Here is a 15,220-nt window from a genome sequence, read left to right as displayed (position 1 = left end):
AACAGCTTATCTTTTCATTTGTAACTTACCTTGCTTGACTTGTGATCTACGTTAAAAGTTGCAATTGCATCCTCAGTTTTTTTTCTGCCGGATTTAGTTATAATATATTCAGCCAGCCTGTTAGCTAAATAGGTCTTTCCTGTGCCACTGGGTCCCGACAGAATAATTCTGCGATGCTCCATCAGTAAATTAAAGTACCTCTGGGTAATTGGCTTAGGAATTAATGTGTCAAACACAAAACTGTCCAAACTGTTTTCTTCCACTCCTGGGAACAAAAGAAAGGAAAAAATGTCCTGTCTTCATCCTTGCTAAGGTAGGTAGGTTTGGTCCAGCACCTGATGGCATCAATGCCGTGCTCAAAGCAAGGTAAGATACTTCTGCCTAAATCAAACTCCTATCAAGGGCTTCATTACTGTGGAAATGCTTATATCCTTACACAGGGCCAACAAATTTAACAGTGGTAGTGGGATGACATGAGTGGGAGAGATGGAATCAAAGTAAATGTGGAGAGAAGGCTCGGTGAGGCCAAGATGTATGTTTCAGACACCACAGGCGACCATGACCAAAAAAAGGTCAAAGTGACAGCCACAAGGGTTACTGGTTGTCACATCAATGTATATATAGTTTTTCTGAAGGCCTCTCTTCTCTCCAATAGCAAATCCAACAGCTTTAGAAATGTGCCGAATTTTTCCTGCGGAACTGGGTAAGGTGTAAATATTTCTCACCATAATCTCTGTTCTGGGATTGTTTGTTTTGCCACTATTCAGAAATCTGTACTTTGGTGTGATTTGGCAGTCAGGCAGAGAAGGACAGAGATGTTCTTAGAATTGTTTCAGAATGCCCCACTGCATTAGGTGTTGTGCAATGTCATACAGAGAGTTTATGTGATGAATCCTTGAACTGAAGAAAAAATACACAAAGGGCAGGTGTAAGAAAAAAAAAATTGAGGGATGAGGGAATGCAGTGAAGAACCCTACAGTATTTGCAAAAACATTCTTGGGGTTTTACCTTTCAGATTCACAGTGATGACATTATTATCTCCAACCAGATATCCACAAGGCAGCAGTTCAGGCACTTCTAGGCTATGGGCTCTAATTACATCCCCTATACAATAGCTAGCAATGCAGTCAGAGCTTAAACCCAGGCTAGTAGTCGGATCCACTCGCAAAACATATTCCTGAAATTATATGAAAACATAGGACATAAAAATAAAAGTGGTTATTGTATGAAAGCATTTTGGAAAATATTGCAGTCACATTAAAGAGAGAACTGCCTACAATCATGAAAAAAGAACAGCAACATTAAGAATAAATTTAATATTTGTGTTAGCTATATGTCAAAAAAACAAAACGAAGCAAAAACTTGGCAAGACAACCCCAAAAATACAGAATTTTTCTAAAGTGAAAAAGAAAACTGAATTCATACTTGAGCTAATTTTTCACTGTCTTACCTTAAAGAGACGTCTGATTACACCATCTAAAACATCCCATTTTGTTTTTCCGCTGACTCCAATTGATCCTATCAGATATGCATGTGGTTTTTGATCCTGCAAAGAGAGATTTTTGGAAACTGGACTAAAAATGGTGGTAGTTAGTTTTCTACGAAGATTCATAGTTTTCCAATGAAGAAAAATAATATTATTTAGAAAGTGATGTTACAACTTTGTTAATAAACTCTGTGCTAGAAATAGGTATAGATTGTATTACATCTTTACAAGGAAGGAAATACAGTATCTTATTCTGCTCTTAGATTGTATCTGTATTTATAAAGTGCTGAATATAAAAAAAAAGTTGCATTGTATTTATAATTGTATTTTTTGTAATACAGAACATGAAAACATGACCATGCAATTCCAAATTGATTACCTCAGCAGCGTATTCATAGTTGCATCCTAAGGGGTCCAAAGCATAGATCTAATTTATAATGACTTTTAAATGGAGATAGCAAGTCCCAGAACATCTTACTACTAATTAAACTGAGAATTGTTAGTATCTGAGCCACCACAAAGGCAGAAGGAGGCCATATGACATTAGTCCGTGGAGAGTGCCTAACTCTGTTGAGCATGGATGACACAGAAGAGAGCTGCAATATTTAGGGTATTTCCCTTCAGTTCCTGGCTGAAAATACTGAAACAAGTTGAGCTACTATACTGAAAGATTTGCCAGAGCTATAATTCTGTGTCTAGACCTTTCAGTAATGAACTTACCTTGGCTCTACTATAGCCCTTGTTTATAGTGACTAAAATTTTCACACTATGACCTTCTTTGTGGAGTCCTCCATCAGTGACATCATCCAACAAAATATCTGCAATAAAAGAAAGGAAAGATATCAACCTGGCAAATCACATGAGTTATGTTCACATCCTCAGTTCAATATTTGTTCTAAGGGTTATTAATGTAAAAAGAAAGGCTGCCATCACAAGAACTTGTAATCATTTTAATCTGTACTTTTTCCTAATTTGCCTTTTCTGTTGGAGATGAAAAAAATAAAAATTGTCAGTTTTTGAAGCAATATTAAGAGCTTTAATAATGTAGAAACTATTTGGGAAATCAGAACTATGAAACCACCATGGACTTCTTGGAGTGGATCCAGAGGAGGGCCACAAAAATGATCAGAGGGATGGAACACCTCTCCTATGAGGACAGGCTGAGACAGTTGGGGTTGTTCAGCCTGGAGAAGAGAAGGCTCCAGGGAGACCTTACTGCAGCCTTCCAGTACTTCAAGGGGGCTTCTAAGAAAGATGGGGACAGACTTTTTAACAGGGCCTGTTGTGATAGGACAAGGGGTAATGGTTTTAAGATGAAAGAGGGTAGATTTAGCCTAAGGAAGAAATTTTTCACAATGAAGGTGGTGAAACACTGGCACAGGTTGCCGAGAGAAGTGGTAGATGCCCCATGCCTGGAAACATTCCAGGACAGGTTGGACGGGGCTCTGAGCAACCTGATCTAGTTGAAGATGTCCCTGCAGGGGGATTGGACTAGATGGCCTTAAAAGGTCCCTTGCATTATAAACTTGCCTTTGCTTTCTTTCTTGGAGCTTGTTTGAAATTACCATACGTCCCCAAAGTAATGTTTTTTAAAACCTAAATTCAGTTTTTATCTTTGGGCACTTGTAGTGCCCTTTCGAATGCTGTTGGGGGAAAAGCAGCAAATCCTTGCAGTGATATGTTTGCTGCTAAGTAAAATAGCATTTTAAGTTGTCTTTCCAGCTGATTTCTTTACCTTCTATACACATGGCATGTATAGTCTTTTTTACCCCCACAATACAGGCTTACATTGCATCCCACATTGAGAAAACCACGTTGTGGTCCTCCAGAATATGGGAGTTCGTATTCAGCCACTCCTCTAAGGGAAGGTTTCAATTTTGCTTGGAGGTAAAGAGTGATTCTGATCTACTCTGTGCCTCTGTTTCTACCTCCTCACTAACTCCTAAAATGAGAAAGCAGAAGGATGTATTTCTTACTGAAGTCTGAGCCTGCATCTTTATTTTGAGGGATAAAACTGCCATCTTCCTTGAGAATTTCTCTCAGAGATTTTACTGTTAGATGTTTAAACTAACTATCAAATTAGGAGAGATTATGGATTTGCGTTTTCTTCAAAGGCCAGCACAGTAATCCACTACCCTAAGTCCTGCTCTTCCTTATTGTGGTGATTGAAGAAAAGCATTGACTTCATGTCATAGTTGCACAAGGTTGGATTTCACCCAAATTTAATGAGGAGCCAGTCACTTACTCAAAACAAAATCAAAAAAGACCAATGAATATGACTTCAATTAATATATTAAAAAATAAGCCCTCATGTAAAATGTTAGACAGCTTACATTCAGATCTAGAAAGCAGATTCTGCTGTTGTGGTTGGGTTTTTTTTAATTGATCAAATAAAGAAGCATTTTTATTGTGAGCTTAAACAAATGTTGTTTTGTTCCAGGCAGACAGTTTTTCTGTTCCACCAGCACTGAGTGTTTCACTTCACTCATATTTTAGCATAGTTGACAAACCTTAAGAGTTTCCATAATGTCAGAGTTCATCTGAGGGCAAATTACAATATATCTGATCCCGCTGTGAAACTTTTCAATCTCTAAATGACCCTCATGTAGCCTTTTAAATACATTTTTCTGTAAGTCTTTAGGAATGAGGCACCACTCTGTGGCTAGACAAAAATTCCACTTTCTACTAAGAGCTCTCCCTCTCAGTATCACAAGGGGCTGAGAAGATGCCCAAGAGAGTCTGATTTCATGGTGGTACTAATTGTTTTAATCAGATCGTGCCAGGCCTCCTCCTTAGGTACACTATGGTGGCTCCACCTCCCTTCTTGTCTGAACTCTGGGACTCTTTTCATCAGACAGTCCAGACAGAGTCTTGTACCGGTCCTTGTTTGCTGCTCTTTACTGTAATGACTGACTGAAATACTGGTGTCTGTGACTGCCGAGCCCCTTCCCAGCCTGCCACTCACACTCATCTGGGGGACATGGTTGTACACTTAGGAAGTGGCAAGAGATAGCTTTGGTCATTTCCAGATGACCACAGTCATTTGGAGACACTGGTCTTCAAGAAAGTTCCACAGCATTTTTTAACGTGATGAGCCAAAGCCCTCATTATCTCTCCTAGCTTAGTCCCCAGTATGATTAACTTCTCCATATCTGAGGGACTTCTCTTCTATAGTACTCCAGCTGCTGCAGAAATCCCACAAGACTTGCTAGGAAGCTGTCACTCTTCCAGGTTCTCTGGCACGGCAACAAAATGATACTCACAATGATCAAAAAGGCTGGATTCATAATCAAATTAAATCCTCCACTCATCATTAGGCATCCTTATTTCTTTAATTTCTTATAACCAAAAGTAATTACTTTGCATGCTAGAAAAACATTCAGAACCAATAACACAGAAAATTATATAAAGCTTATATTATGTTTATTCCTGTATCTAGACAGAGTTAGCCCCAAGCAACAAAGCGCTAATAACTGCTGCTCATGAAAGAGATTCTAGAATTACTGTTTTGAAAAAAATTCTGTTATAATTTTTCCTTTTTTTTGGTGTGTGGATGTGTGAGCAGCAACTATAGTTAAACTTTTTCTCTGTGTTTTTGCAACACTTCATTGTATACTGAGGCCCAGCTCAGGCTCATCCATTCTAAAAATTAAACCTGGCAAAAAACATAGACTAGAATGTAAATAAAAAACACACTACTTTTTATGTAAAATCTGATATTAACCAGAAGAAATATTCAAATATCTGTTTAATCAATGACTGGCAAGATAATATGACTAACTGCCAATCCAAATTATAGTCGGGGAATTTGGCATGTTCCCAGCTGTACTCTCGCCTAGACTCTACAATTATTGGCCACATTTTTATTGCTTCCAGACACTGCATTATACTTTCTGTGGAGTCTACACTCATGAGTGCTGCTTTGCTTCTGCTCTGCTCCTGGTTCTAATGTTAGAGACAGCACTGCTGTTTCTTGGCTATGTTATCAAAACAAGTGTAGAAAGCTTATTATCATAAACTCTATTGCATGGAAAATAATCGAATGTTAATGTTCTGGATGTGGACCAAAGTTCTGCTTGCTTTCTCTCATTCACAGAAGACAATGAGAGTGCTTAATAAGCCAGGCAGGGTTTGGCTCCTGTGATAAATGGTGATTTGGTCCAACAGGCTAACTAGTTATACTACATTGAAAAATGTAAGAGATAAAGCTGAGACCTCCTTCTTCCCCAGCTGCAAATACAAAATGAAATTAAGGGAGGTAATTGAATAATAAAAGATCTGTAAACAAAAAAAGAAAGTTTCATGTACTATGCTCATATTTGTCCCATAGGGACAAGAGAATATATCTATACAGTTGACATGTATACTCCTACAGATATTGTCCTTTTCGAATAAATTGTAAACTAGATCCCCAAAGAGTGGTTAGATGACCAGCTAGGTAGTTAGTATCATAGCTAGGAACTAGAGCAAACATAATGAACAACTGTTACTCTTATTCAGAGCCATCTGAAAGCTACATTTTCAGAAACAACTGCCAGCATTCTTCCTCATCTCCATTAGTGAATGTATATCTCGTGTTCACCTGAGTGATATGAGGTGTTTTAATTTTTAGGCATGCCTTTTATATATGACCCATTAAGAGGGTGAAAATAATAAATTCTTACTAATTGTTGAGACATGCATATGCCTAAAATATGTTTACCTGATGTAACAGATTCTGTGATGTTTAAATTGTTCAGAGAAAGTCCTAGTGACTGCCGTGATGAAGAAGATGATGTGCTGCTTGAAGACTCCGACGACGGCCGGGCAGGCTTTCCAGTATTTCCAGTCTCTGCCTTTAAACGATCATTTTCAGCTTTCAGTATCTCAATTTCATTCTGCATTCAACAGAAATCAACATAAAAGCACAGGAGGTTATTCCTTGGGAAAACCACCGGGGATGAGCATTCTGGTGTTTGCTCTCTGCCTGCAGGAGCTGACTGGTTTACAAGTTTCACAGCAGTATGTAGCACTATATATCAGAAGTATAACCCTGTCAGTGAAAACTGGTTTGCCTTCACTTCTGAAACGAAGGCAAAAAAATTCTATAAAGTTGTTTTAATTTTTTCTTCAAGGCAGATCCTAAACAACATGAACTTCAAGCTTCTGTGTTAATTGTACAGTTGACCATAATACAAGTATGGTGAGAATTTTACCAGCTATCCCCAGTTTTATAAGCTACTTTTTATTGTCAAATATCTTAGGTAACAGTCATTTAAGAAAGTTATTGTTAATATCTTAGACATGTTAATGTTTCTAAAGTCACAGAAGATTATTACTGCCATTGAATGTAAAATTTAAGCAGTAACTTAACAGAGGGGAAATGAAATTAAAAATGGACAATCAGAAATTGATAGTCTAACAGTTTTGTAACCCTTCTTGCTATCAGATAAGACATTTTGATCATTCAAACATGGGATTGTTCACATAATGGGCAGCAAACACTCTTTGATGAAAACATAGAATGACAGATGAACCAGAACAACTAGGAATTTTTTTTAGCTAAATCCTCTGTGGTGCCAAGTGATTATTGAATGTACAATAATAAAATGAAAACTTAGCCTGAGAACAGGCTGGTACCAGCTAAATCTAGCTTTCAGTTGCTTCACAGTACAAAGCAACTGCTTATTCTTGTGGATGGTTTTGCACATCAAATTTAATTCCACATTTACTAACACTCTGCTAAAAGTCCTATTCTTTTATGAAGGCTGTTGAGTCATAGAATCATAGAATGGTTTAGGTTGGAAGGGCCCTTAAAGACCACCTAGTCCCAACCCCCCTGCCATGAGCAGAGACATCTTCCACTAGACCAGGTTGCTCAGTCCCATCTAACCTGGCCTTGAACACTTCCAGGGATGGGGTATCCACAACTTGTTCCAGTGCCTCACCACCCTCATAGTGAAGAATTTCATGCTTATTTCTAATCTAAATCTATCCTCTCTCAGTTTAAAGCCATTACCCATTGTCCTATCACTACATGCACTTATAAAAAGTCGGTCCATGGAGATGGGCCTACAAGAAAGTTTGTAGGCCCCTTTAGGTACTGGAAGGCTGCTATAAGGTCTCCCCAGAGCCTTCCCTTCTCCAGGCTGAACAATCCCAACTCTCTCAGCCTGTCTTCATAGGAGAGGTGCTCCATCCTGCTGATCATTTTCATGGCCCTCCTCTGGACCCTGCTCCAACAGGTCCATGTCCTACTTATGCTGGGGGCTCCAGACCTGGACACAGTGCTCCACGTGGGTCTCACGAGAGTGGAGTAGAGGGGGGAGAATCACATCCCTCGACGTGTTGGTCATGCTTCTTTGGATTCAGTCCAGGAGGTGGTTGGACTTCTGGGCTGCGAGCGCATGTTGCTGGGTCATGTTGAGCTTCCCATCAACCAACATCCCCAAGTTCTCCTCCTGACGGCTACTCTTCATTCATTCTCTGTCCAGCCTGTAATTGTGCTTGGAATTTCCCTGACCCATGTGCAGGACCTTGCACTTGGCCTTGTTGAACTTCATGAGGTTTGCACAGGCCTGCCTCTCAAGCCTGTCAAGGTCCATCTGGATGGCATTCCTTCCTGTGTGTCAACTGCACCACACAGCTTGGTGTCGTTGTTAGAAAACTTGCTGAGGGTGCACTCAATCCCACTGTCCTTGTTGCTCACAAAGATGTTAAACAGCACCAGTCCTAATACTGACCCCTGAGGAACGCCACTCATCACTGTTCTGCACTTGGACATCGAGCCAATTCCTTATCCACCAAGTGGTCCACCTGCCGAATCCATGTCTCTCAATTTAGAGACAAGGATGTTGTGCATGACAGTGTCTAATGTTTTGCATGAGTCCAGGTAGATGATAGATGACATCAGTCAGTCTTCCCTTATCCACCAACCCTGTAACACAGTTGTAGAAGGCAACCAAATTTGTGAGGCATGATTTGCCCTTAGTGAAGCCATGTTGGCTGTCACCTATCACCTCCTTATTTCTCGTGTGACTTAGCATAGTTTCCAGGAGGATTTGCTCCATGATCTTGCCAGGCACAGAGGTGAGGCTGACTGGTCTGTCCCCAGGTCTTCCTTTTTTCCTTTTTTAAAATGGGTGTTATGTTTCCCCTTTTCTAGCCAGTGGGAACTTTATCAGACTGCCACGACTTCTCAAATATGAGGTACAGTGGCTTCATCCACCAGTTCCCTCAGGACCCACAGATACATCTCATCAGGTCCCATGGACTTGTGTGACTTTAGGTTCCTTAGATGGTCTTGAACCTGATATTCTCCTTCAGTCGGTAGTTCTTCATTCTCCCAGTCCCTGCCTTTGCCTTCTGTAACTTGGGCAACGTGGCTTGAACACTTGCCAGTGAAGACTGAGGTAAAAAAGTCGTTGAGTACCTCGGCCTTTTCCATATCCTGGGTAGCCAGGTCTCTCATTTCCTTCTGGAGAGGGCCTACATTTTCCCTAGTCTTCCTTTTATCACTGATATACTTGTAGAAGCTTTTCTTATTGCCCTTGATGCCCCTGGCCAGATTTAATTCTATCATGGCGTTAGCTTTCCTACCCTGATCCTTGAACCCTTGGACAATTTCTCTGTATTTCTCCCAGGCTACCTGTCCTTGCTTCCACGCTCTGCAGGCTTCCTTTTTGTGTTTGAGTTTGTCCAGGGGCTCCTTGTTCATCCATTGTAAGATAGCTTTCCAGGCCCCACTGTTGCAGGACTAAAACTCAATTGATTACAACAGGAGTTTATCACCTAGCTCATCACAGACACCTAAATGTAGCTGTCCTAGTCTCAACCTGAATCCCCACCCCATGGCCTTGATTCTCTTTCCCAAACACAGGTTTATAGGGTCTTCAGGTCCTAGCTATCTCACCTGTCATTCCAGAAGGGCCCAGATCTATTGAAGGACCTATGTCATATTGTGTGGATGTTGTAGATACTTTTGGGCACCCAACATGATAAGTTGGGAGCAACAGAGCTAAGTTCCATATAGCTCCGTGCTCCACTGAAGAACATGGCCATTTTTTCTGCATCCTTTCACCCTCATGAAAGGTAAAGTCTTCTGGTTAAAAATGTGTTCAGGAATGATTTGGAACAGTTTCACAAAATAATGTAGTGAAATTTTAGTGATGCTGTATACAATAATTTAGTTCAATTTTACATACTTTTCTTTGGCAAGCCATGACTGGGTTTGGAATCAGAAATGATGAGAGAGTATGCACATATACCCCTGCCCCGCACACTACCCAAGTGTAGAAATCACTTTTGGCAAGGATTTTGACTCCTTCCATACCTCTTAAATACACTTCAGCTATTAACATAAAGGCTAAGAATATAATAATAATTATTATTAGGTGAATTCTTATCATGCTCATCCTTTAGAAGTGCTGTCAATCTAGCAATTTACTTTGTATTGACATTCTTTTGATACCTGAAATAAAGTACTGGGAAAGGAAATGCACAGGGCATACCTTTGGTGTGCACCTATCATCACTTTAGCTACTGCACTGACCTGCATGCGATTCATGGCTTCCCGAATCTGATCCAGATGGTGTGCAGAGCTGAGGGCTTCAAGACGAATGTCCGTTAATTTTAGCTCTTTCTCCCTCAGCTCGCTCTTTAGCTGAAGAATAATTTCAGCTTCTGCTTCTGTGCATTCACAGATCCTAAAGAGGAGCAGGAAACAGGCAGAAGATTAAAGGAAGGTTCTCCCCGAAAAGCAGTGTCATTACTAAGTATCAAAGTACAGCAAATGCTTGCTGCTGGTGAAACCTATGAGTGAAGAAAGAATCTTATCAAAGAAACATGAAAAGGCTTAAATTGCAAATTAAAAAGGGAAAAAAGCCCTCCCCAGATGAAATTATCAGCTTGCTTTATACCTTTCTAGTTTAGTTACGTATTTCACTATGGTGAAAAAAAGTTGTTAGAATCTTTTCTGAAATCTTTTTTTTTTTTTTTTTGAGTGTGTATCACCCATTGGTTTTAATTTGATTTTATATCTGCATCATTTCTTTGGTGCAAAGTCATGATTTTCCTAAGCAGCAATAGTCAGAACTGAAGTATGCTGATTAAACTGCACTACTGATATTTATTATCTGTTAGGCACCAACAGTTTTCTGTTTTGAACAGTAAACAAAGAGACAATCCTTGACTTCAGAATCTATAAGATTTTGATCTGTAGTGGTTTTGATTTGCGATGGTTGACGTTTTGCCTATAGTTTGTCATTTGGTAACGTATAGTGTCTGGAATTATATATTTTGTTGGGGTTTTTTCTTTCTTAAAGACTGGATTAAAAGTAATCACCATGTGATTATTTTTTGTAAGCATTAATTTTAAGGCAAGAAACCATTATATTGTGGGAAAAGGTCAAAACATGACTGGTCCAGGGACCCACAACTGTCCAGTTCTCATGTCAGACTGTTTTGCCTCTGTGTGTCACACCTAGATCTGTTGCATAACAGAACCAGTAGGAAATAAAACACTGAATTTTGTCTATGTTGTTACACTAAGTAATATTTTCAATCAATTCACTAAATATTATTTGTTCTTTATTACTTTCACTATAAATAGTTAATATTTTCAGGACAATTTAAATATGAAAAATGTTTTATAATAATAAGTATTATTATTGTGATTATTACTACTAATATACAAACAAGAAACAGAGGTCAACTTTTAAATGCCAGAATGCATGCAAATGCATTTTGGGAAAGAAGATGCAGCACTCTCCAGGTCAGCAGTTGGGTATATAACTCCATGCCCCACACTCAATTTTACCGGGATCTATGCTTGTAGACCACGTGACCGTTTTGCCTTTTCTTTGGTGCCCAGACAAGAGATGACCTGCATACACACGTATTAGACAGATGCAATTGGAAGAAAGTAAATGTAATGGTTTAGAACATGAGACTCAGGTCAGGAAAATATATAAAGAAAGTGTAAGCAAAGGGAAGATGAAGAAGTTCATGGCAAATAAATAAAAAAATATAGCAAACCGAAGAAGAAAAATAATGAATCTCATTCACAACATGCACAAATACATTAAATGCAAGTAAAATCAAATAAAGACATATACCAGGATTGTTTTCCAAATATTATGATACAGTTCGTGGTTTGATATACCATGCCTATGCTAACCAAATATGAAATGAAATTTTATATACATGCATATATTATCTCATACAATAACTCGGACAACTGGGAAGTCATGTATCTATTTGTTGGCTATTTTCTTTTTTGCATTTTTGCAGTACATCTTGAGAAGCGATGGACAAAAAGACCTTTTTAAGCCATCTTTAAAGAAGATAAAAATGAAGCGGAAAGCAGGGGTATGGTTCTGGAAGAAGCAGGAGAAAGCTGTCTAGACTGGTAAGATCAGCAGAATGGAAGCAGAAAGTATGAACTGAATTTTCTTTTGCAGATTCCAGCTCAGCTCCTTAAGCTGTAAATTTGCATAAGATGAGACTTCATCAAAAGGAAGAAAAACAAAAAAGATAAGTTAGTGTCCTGAGCAGTCACAGAAAAACCTCAGAAGCCTGATCAAACTTCAGACAAAGGTTCAAAGTAGCTAGGAAGAAAGAGTTTTACTTTTTCTTTCTTGTTACAATCTCAGGATTTTTAAATCAATAGGTTGCTTTGGGTGGAAGGAGTAAGTCATGATCTTTGAACAGAGGTTGCTGACAATATGAAAAGTATTAAAGGTGACAGGAGTTTAAATTATGCAATGGAAAACAGAGTCTTCCAAAGAAAGTAACATTATCAGTATAACAGACAAAGAGAATTAATCTAAATAAATATATTTCACATGATCTCCTGTGGAAGGGAAGGAATCTATGTTATCCAATGTAGAAAGGTCACAGCAATAGTACAGTACAGTACAACAGTATTACAAAACAACAGTATAGTACAATAGTATGATCAGAAAGATCTGTTGTTAAAAATGTCACAGAGGAAGAACCGTGAACTGGACAGAATTTAGGAAGTTAAGGCTCGGAGGTCAAATAGGCATGGGAAGAGCTTGGCATGGAAGACTAGATATGTAGTTTTGCCCTTGATAAATTCTGGGAATAGCAGTACATCTAGAGAGCAAGTCAAAGAGACAGAGAAAAAAGCAGTGTTGATGGAAAAGAAACAGGATAAGGTTACGAGAGTGTTTTGTTTAAATTCAGGCACTTTAAGGCTTATCAGTGATTTTTAAGTTGATAACAAATCAAGGGGCACTCAAGGGTCCCAAACATGTAGAAATCCTCCTCCCAAACACACATTGAAAACCATAAAAATGTGAGCTTCTCTAAAACAACCTAAGAAAATTAGACATCTAGATGAGTTATTCCTCACTAGGCTGTACTGAATGTGAGGAAAGAAAAACATTTATTGTATTCCCCCTCAAAAGAATGGGAATATTTGCTGTCAAACTCCTAAACCTAGTATATAAATATCACTAGAGTCTATAAAAAGTTAATCATAAAAGACACCTAATCTAACACAGGGAAATTCTATTCTAAAGCTCAGCAATCGGTCACAAGACTAGAATTCCCCGGGTGCTTTAAGGACGAGGAGTTGCAACCTGATTATTCTCAAGTAGGACAAGGAAAGTAAGGATGGCATCAGTAATATGATTTGTTGGTTCAAAGAGGTTGATTTCCCCAAATTGGAAGAAGATAGGAGTTTAGAAGAATGAAAAATAAATGAGGTAGAAGAATATGAATGGGAGCTGAGAACTCTGTAAGAAAAATATATTGAACATCCAAAAAATGGGACAGTTTTTGACTGATGACTTGTTCTCAGTCCTGAAACCTTAAGGATTTGAATAAAAAATAAAAATAAAATCCTGCAAAAAAGTGCAAGCTGATAAAAAAGGAGAAACGGATTAAAAATTATATAAATCAGTAACTACAAAGTAGATAAGATAATAACAGAAGGGATGAGTATCTTGTAAAAATTCATAGCTACCTGGAAAATAAAATGATGTTTTTAGTATGTCATAAAGAAAGGAAACTGTAGTATTGGGCCTTTACTAAGCGGAAATGATAAAGTTGTTAATGGTGCAGGGAGAGCACAGCATAAGCTTTCGGAAATGCCTTTGGAAAGAAGTTTCAAAAGCTAGATGATTTTGGGCAGAAGCTGTGAAAGCAGGAGAGAATGACCTAAGAAAGAGCTGTTGGAAAAGTAGTGTGTAAATGGAGTGAAACTCATGAGAAATCTGACAAAGGGATGGAGCACAAGATTAAAAGATCGCAGCTGTTGGCAACGGTTTCTGAACTCCAAATGGCCACACTTGAGGAGGTCTGTTCCACAGTCCATCCCATTTGGGAAGAAAAAGTGTGCCAAGAGAGAGACTTACGCAGATGCTGACTGTGATGGTTTCATTGACGTTGCCCCACACTCTCCTGAGCTGTGGGGCAATTTGGGTGATGAAGGAAGAGAGGAGTCGGTCAGCTCTTCTATGTCCGAATGTGAGGAAGGAGGCTTGGTGGACTTCTTCTTTCCAAAGGCCTGTTTGAAAGAGCTTCTTAGCTGGAAAACAAACATAGAGCAAGATTATTCCCCTTGTCATGGCAATTTGTGTGCAGCTCATGTTTCGAAAAGTTAGTTTGCAGATGCCATCCTAGCCAATGCCTGAGGTCAGTATACAGAAGCAAGGTATTAACATATGCAACACAGTATCTCTAAACACATGATACGGTGCTTTGTTTTGACTTTATTAATCCAGCGCAGCGCAAACGTAATGCTACGGAAAAAGTGCGGGACCGAGTGGCACAGTTGTGGGAGAGGAGTGCTCATTTAAAACCATTAAGCCCCAGTGGAATCCCATTCCCATGGCATTCCTTTCAAGGGCTGGCTTTAAATAACCACTTTGCATCTAGGTACAGGCAGAACCTGCTGTTACTAAATGCTGAAATCAAAAGAAAAGTCCAATTTACTGGGTTTGCCAATTTACTTTCCCTGTTAAAAATTTGAATGGCCAAACTATGCAAATGCTATGGTTTGGATCACAAGCGAGAGGATTTAAGATGGGACGTGAGGCTTGCTTTGTTGTACTGCTGAGAAGAATGTTAGCTCAAAGGTATATACTCTTTGCTGCAGTTTTCTTTAGAGAGTAAGATCTCTGAACATACAAGCATTGCCTTCCTCTAGAAGCTCTTATCCAGTATTGAAAAGGGACAGAATAGCCAAAGAGCCATTTATTTCAGGAGCCAAGATGATAACAGTTTTGTCTGCAGTGAATTTCAACTAGCTCACTCGTTGATAGCTTTGTCTAAATACAGAAGTTGATCATGTTAGGAAAAATGTTGTTGGATTTTGTTTTTATTTTCAGGAAGTTGTTCTGATTAAAATTGTATAGAACTCAATGACAGACTGGTTCCTCTATAAAAAATGAGGTATTCAAACATGTTATTTTCATGATATAATTGGAGAGTGGGGAGTGTGACCACTGATCAGAGAAACATTATTTAAGTCCTTTCCAGCTCATGATATTTAACGAGAAAGAAATGGATTTTGGCTACACTCCCCCTTTTTATGGTCTAAACTTTGAGATTAAAATGAATAGAGACAAACTGAGAAGACATACAGGATAATCTGTTTTTAGAAAGTATAAAAGCCTACTGCCAAAATAAATAGCAATCATGCCAAGATAGGGTTCTTTATAGATGCATGCCAAATTTTCCATGGTTTATATTCACCTCACTTCCTCTAGAGTTCACCTTGCAGAA

At 38.8% G+C, this 15,220-nt stretch overlaps 1 protein-coding gene across 1 annotated transcript in view; it reads right to left on the bottom strand.

Annotated features, from left to right (window-relative positions):
* Nucleotides 1-29: 29 nt before the first annotated feature.
* Nucleotides 30-15,220, bottom strand: part of NAV3 (neuron navigator 3) — a gene marked incomplete at its 3' end in the record, with an annotated part of 104,988 nt that continues 89,797 nt past the window's right edge. The window contains exons 19-26 of the mRNA XM_010286415.1: nt 15,191-15,211; nt 13,849-14,021; nt 10,017-10,170; nt 6,189-6,363; nt 2,207-2,304; nt 1,451-1,546; nt 1,009-1,177; nt 30-265 (exon numbers count right to left, since the gene is read on the bottom strand). Of these exons, the coding sequence (XP_010284717.1) occupies nt 30-265; nt 1,009-1,177; nt 1,451-1,546; nt 2,207-2,304; nt 6,189-6,363; nt 10,017-10,170; nt 13,849-14,021; nt 15,191-15,211 (1,122 nt within the window). The remainder of the gene's footprint in view (nt 266-1,008; nt 1,178-1,450; nt 1,547-2,206; nt 2,305-6,188; nt 6,364-10,016; nt 10,171-13,848; nt 14,022-15,190; nt 15,212-15,220) is intronic.

The sequence above is a fragment of the Phaethon lepturus genome, unplaced genomic scaffold (assembly GCF_000687285.1).
Source record: "Phaethon lepturus isolate BGI_N335 unplaced genomic scaffold, ASM68728v1 scaffold16174, whole genome shotgun sequence".
NCBI classification, from domain to species: domain Eukaryota; kingdom Metazoa; phylum Chordata; class Aves; order Phaethontiformes; family Phaethontidae; genus Phaethon; species Phaethon lepturus.
The sequence above is the reverse complement of the archived record's forward strand: the minus strand, read 5'-3'. Positions and strand labels throughout refer to the sequence as shown.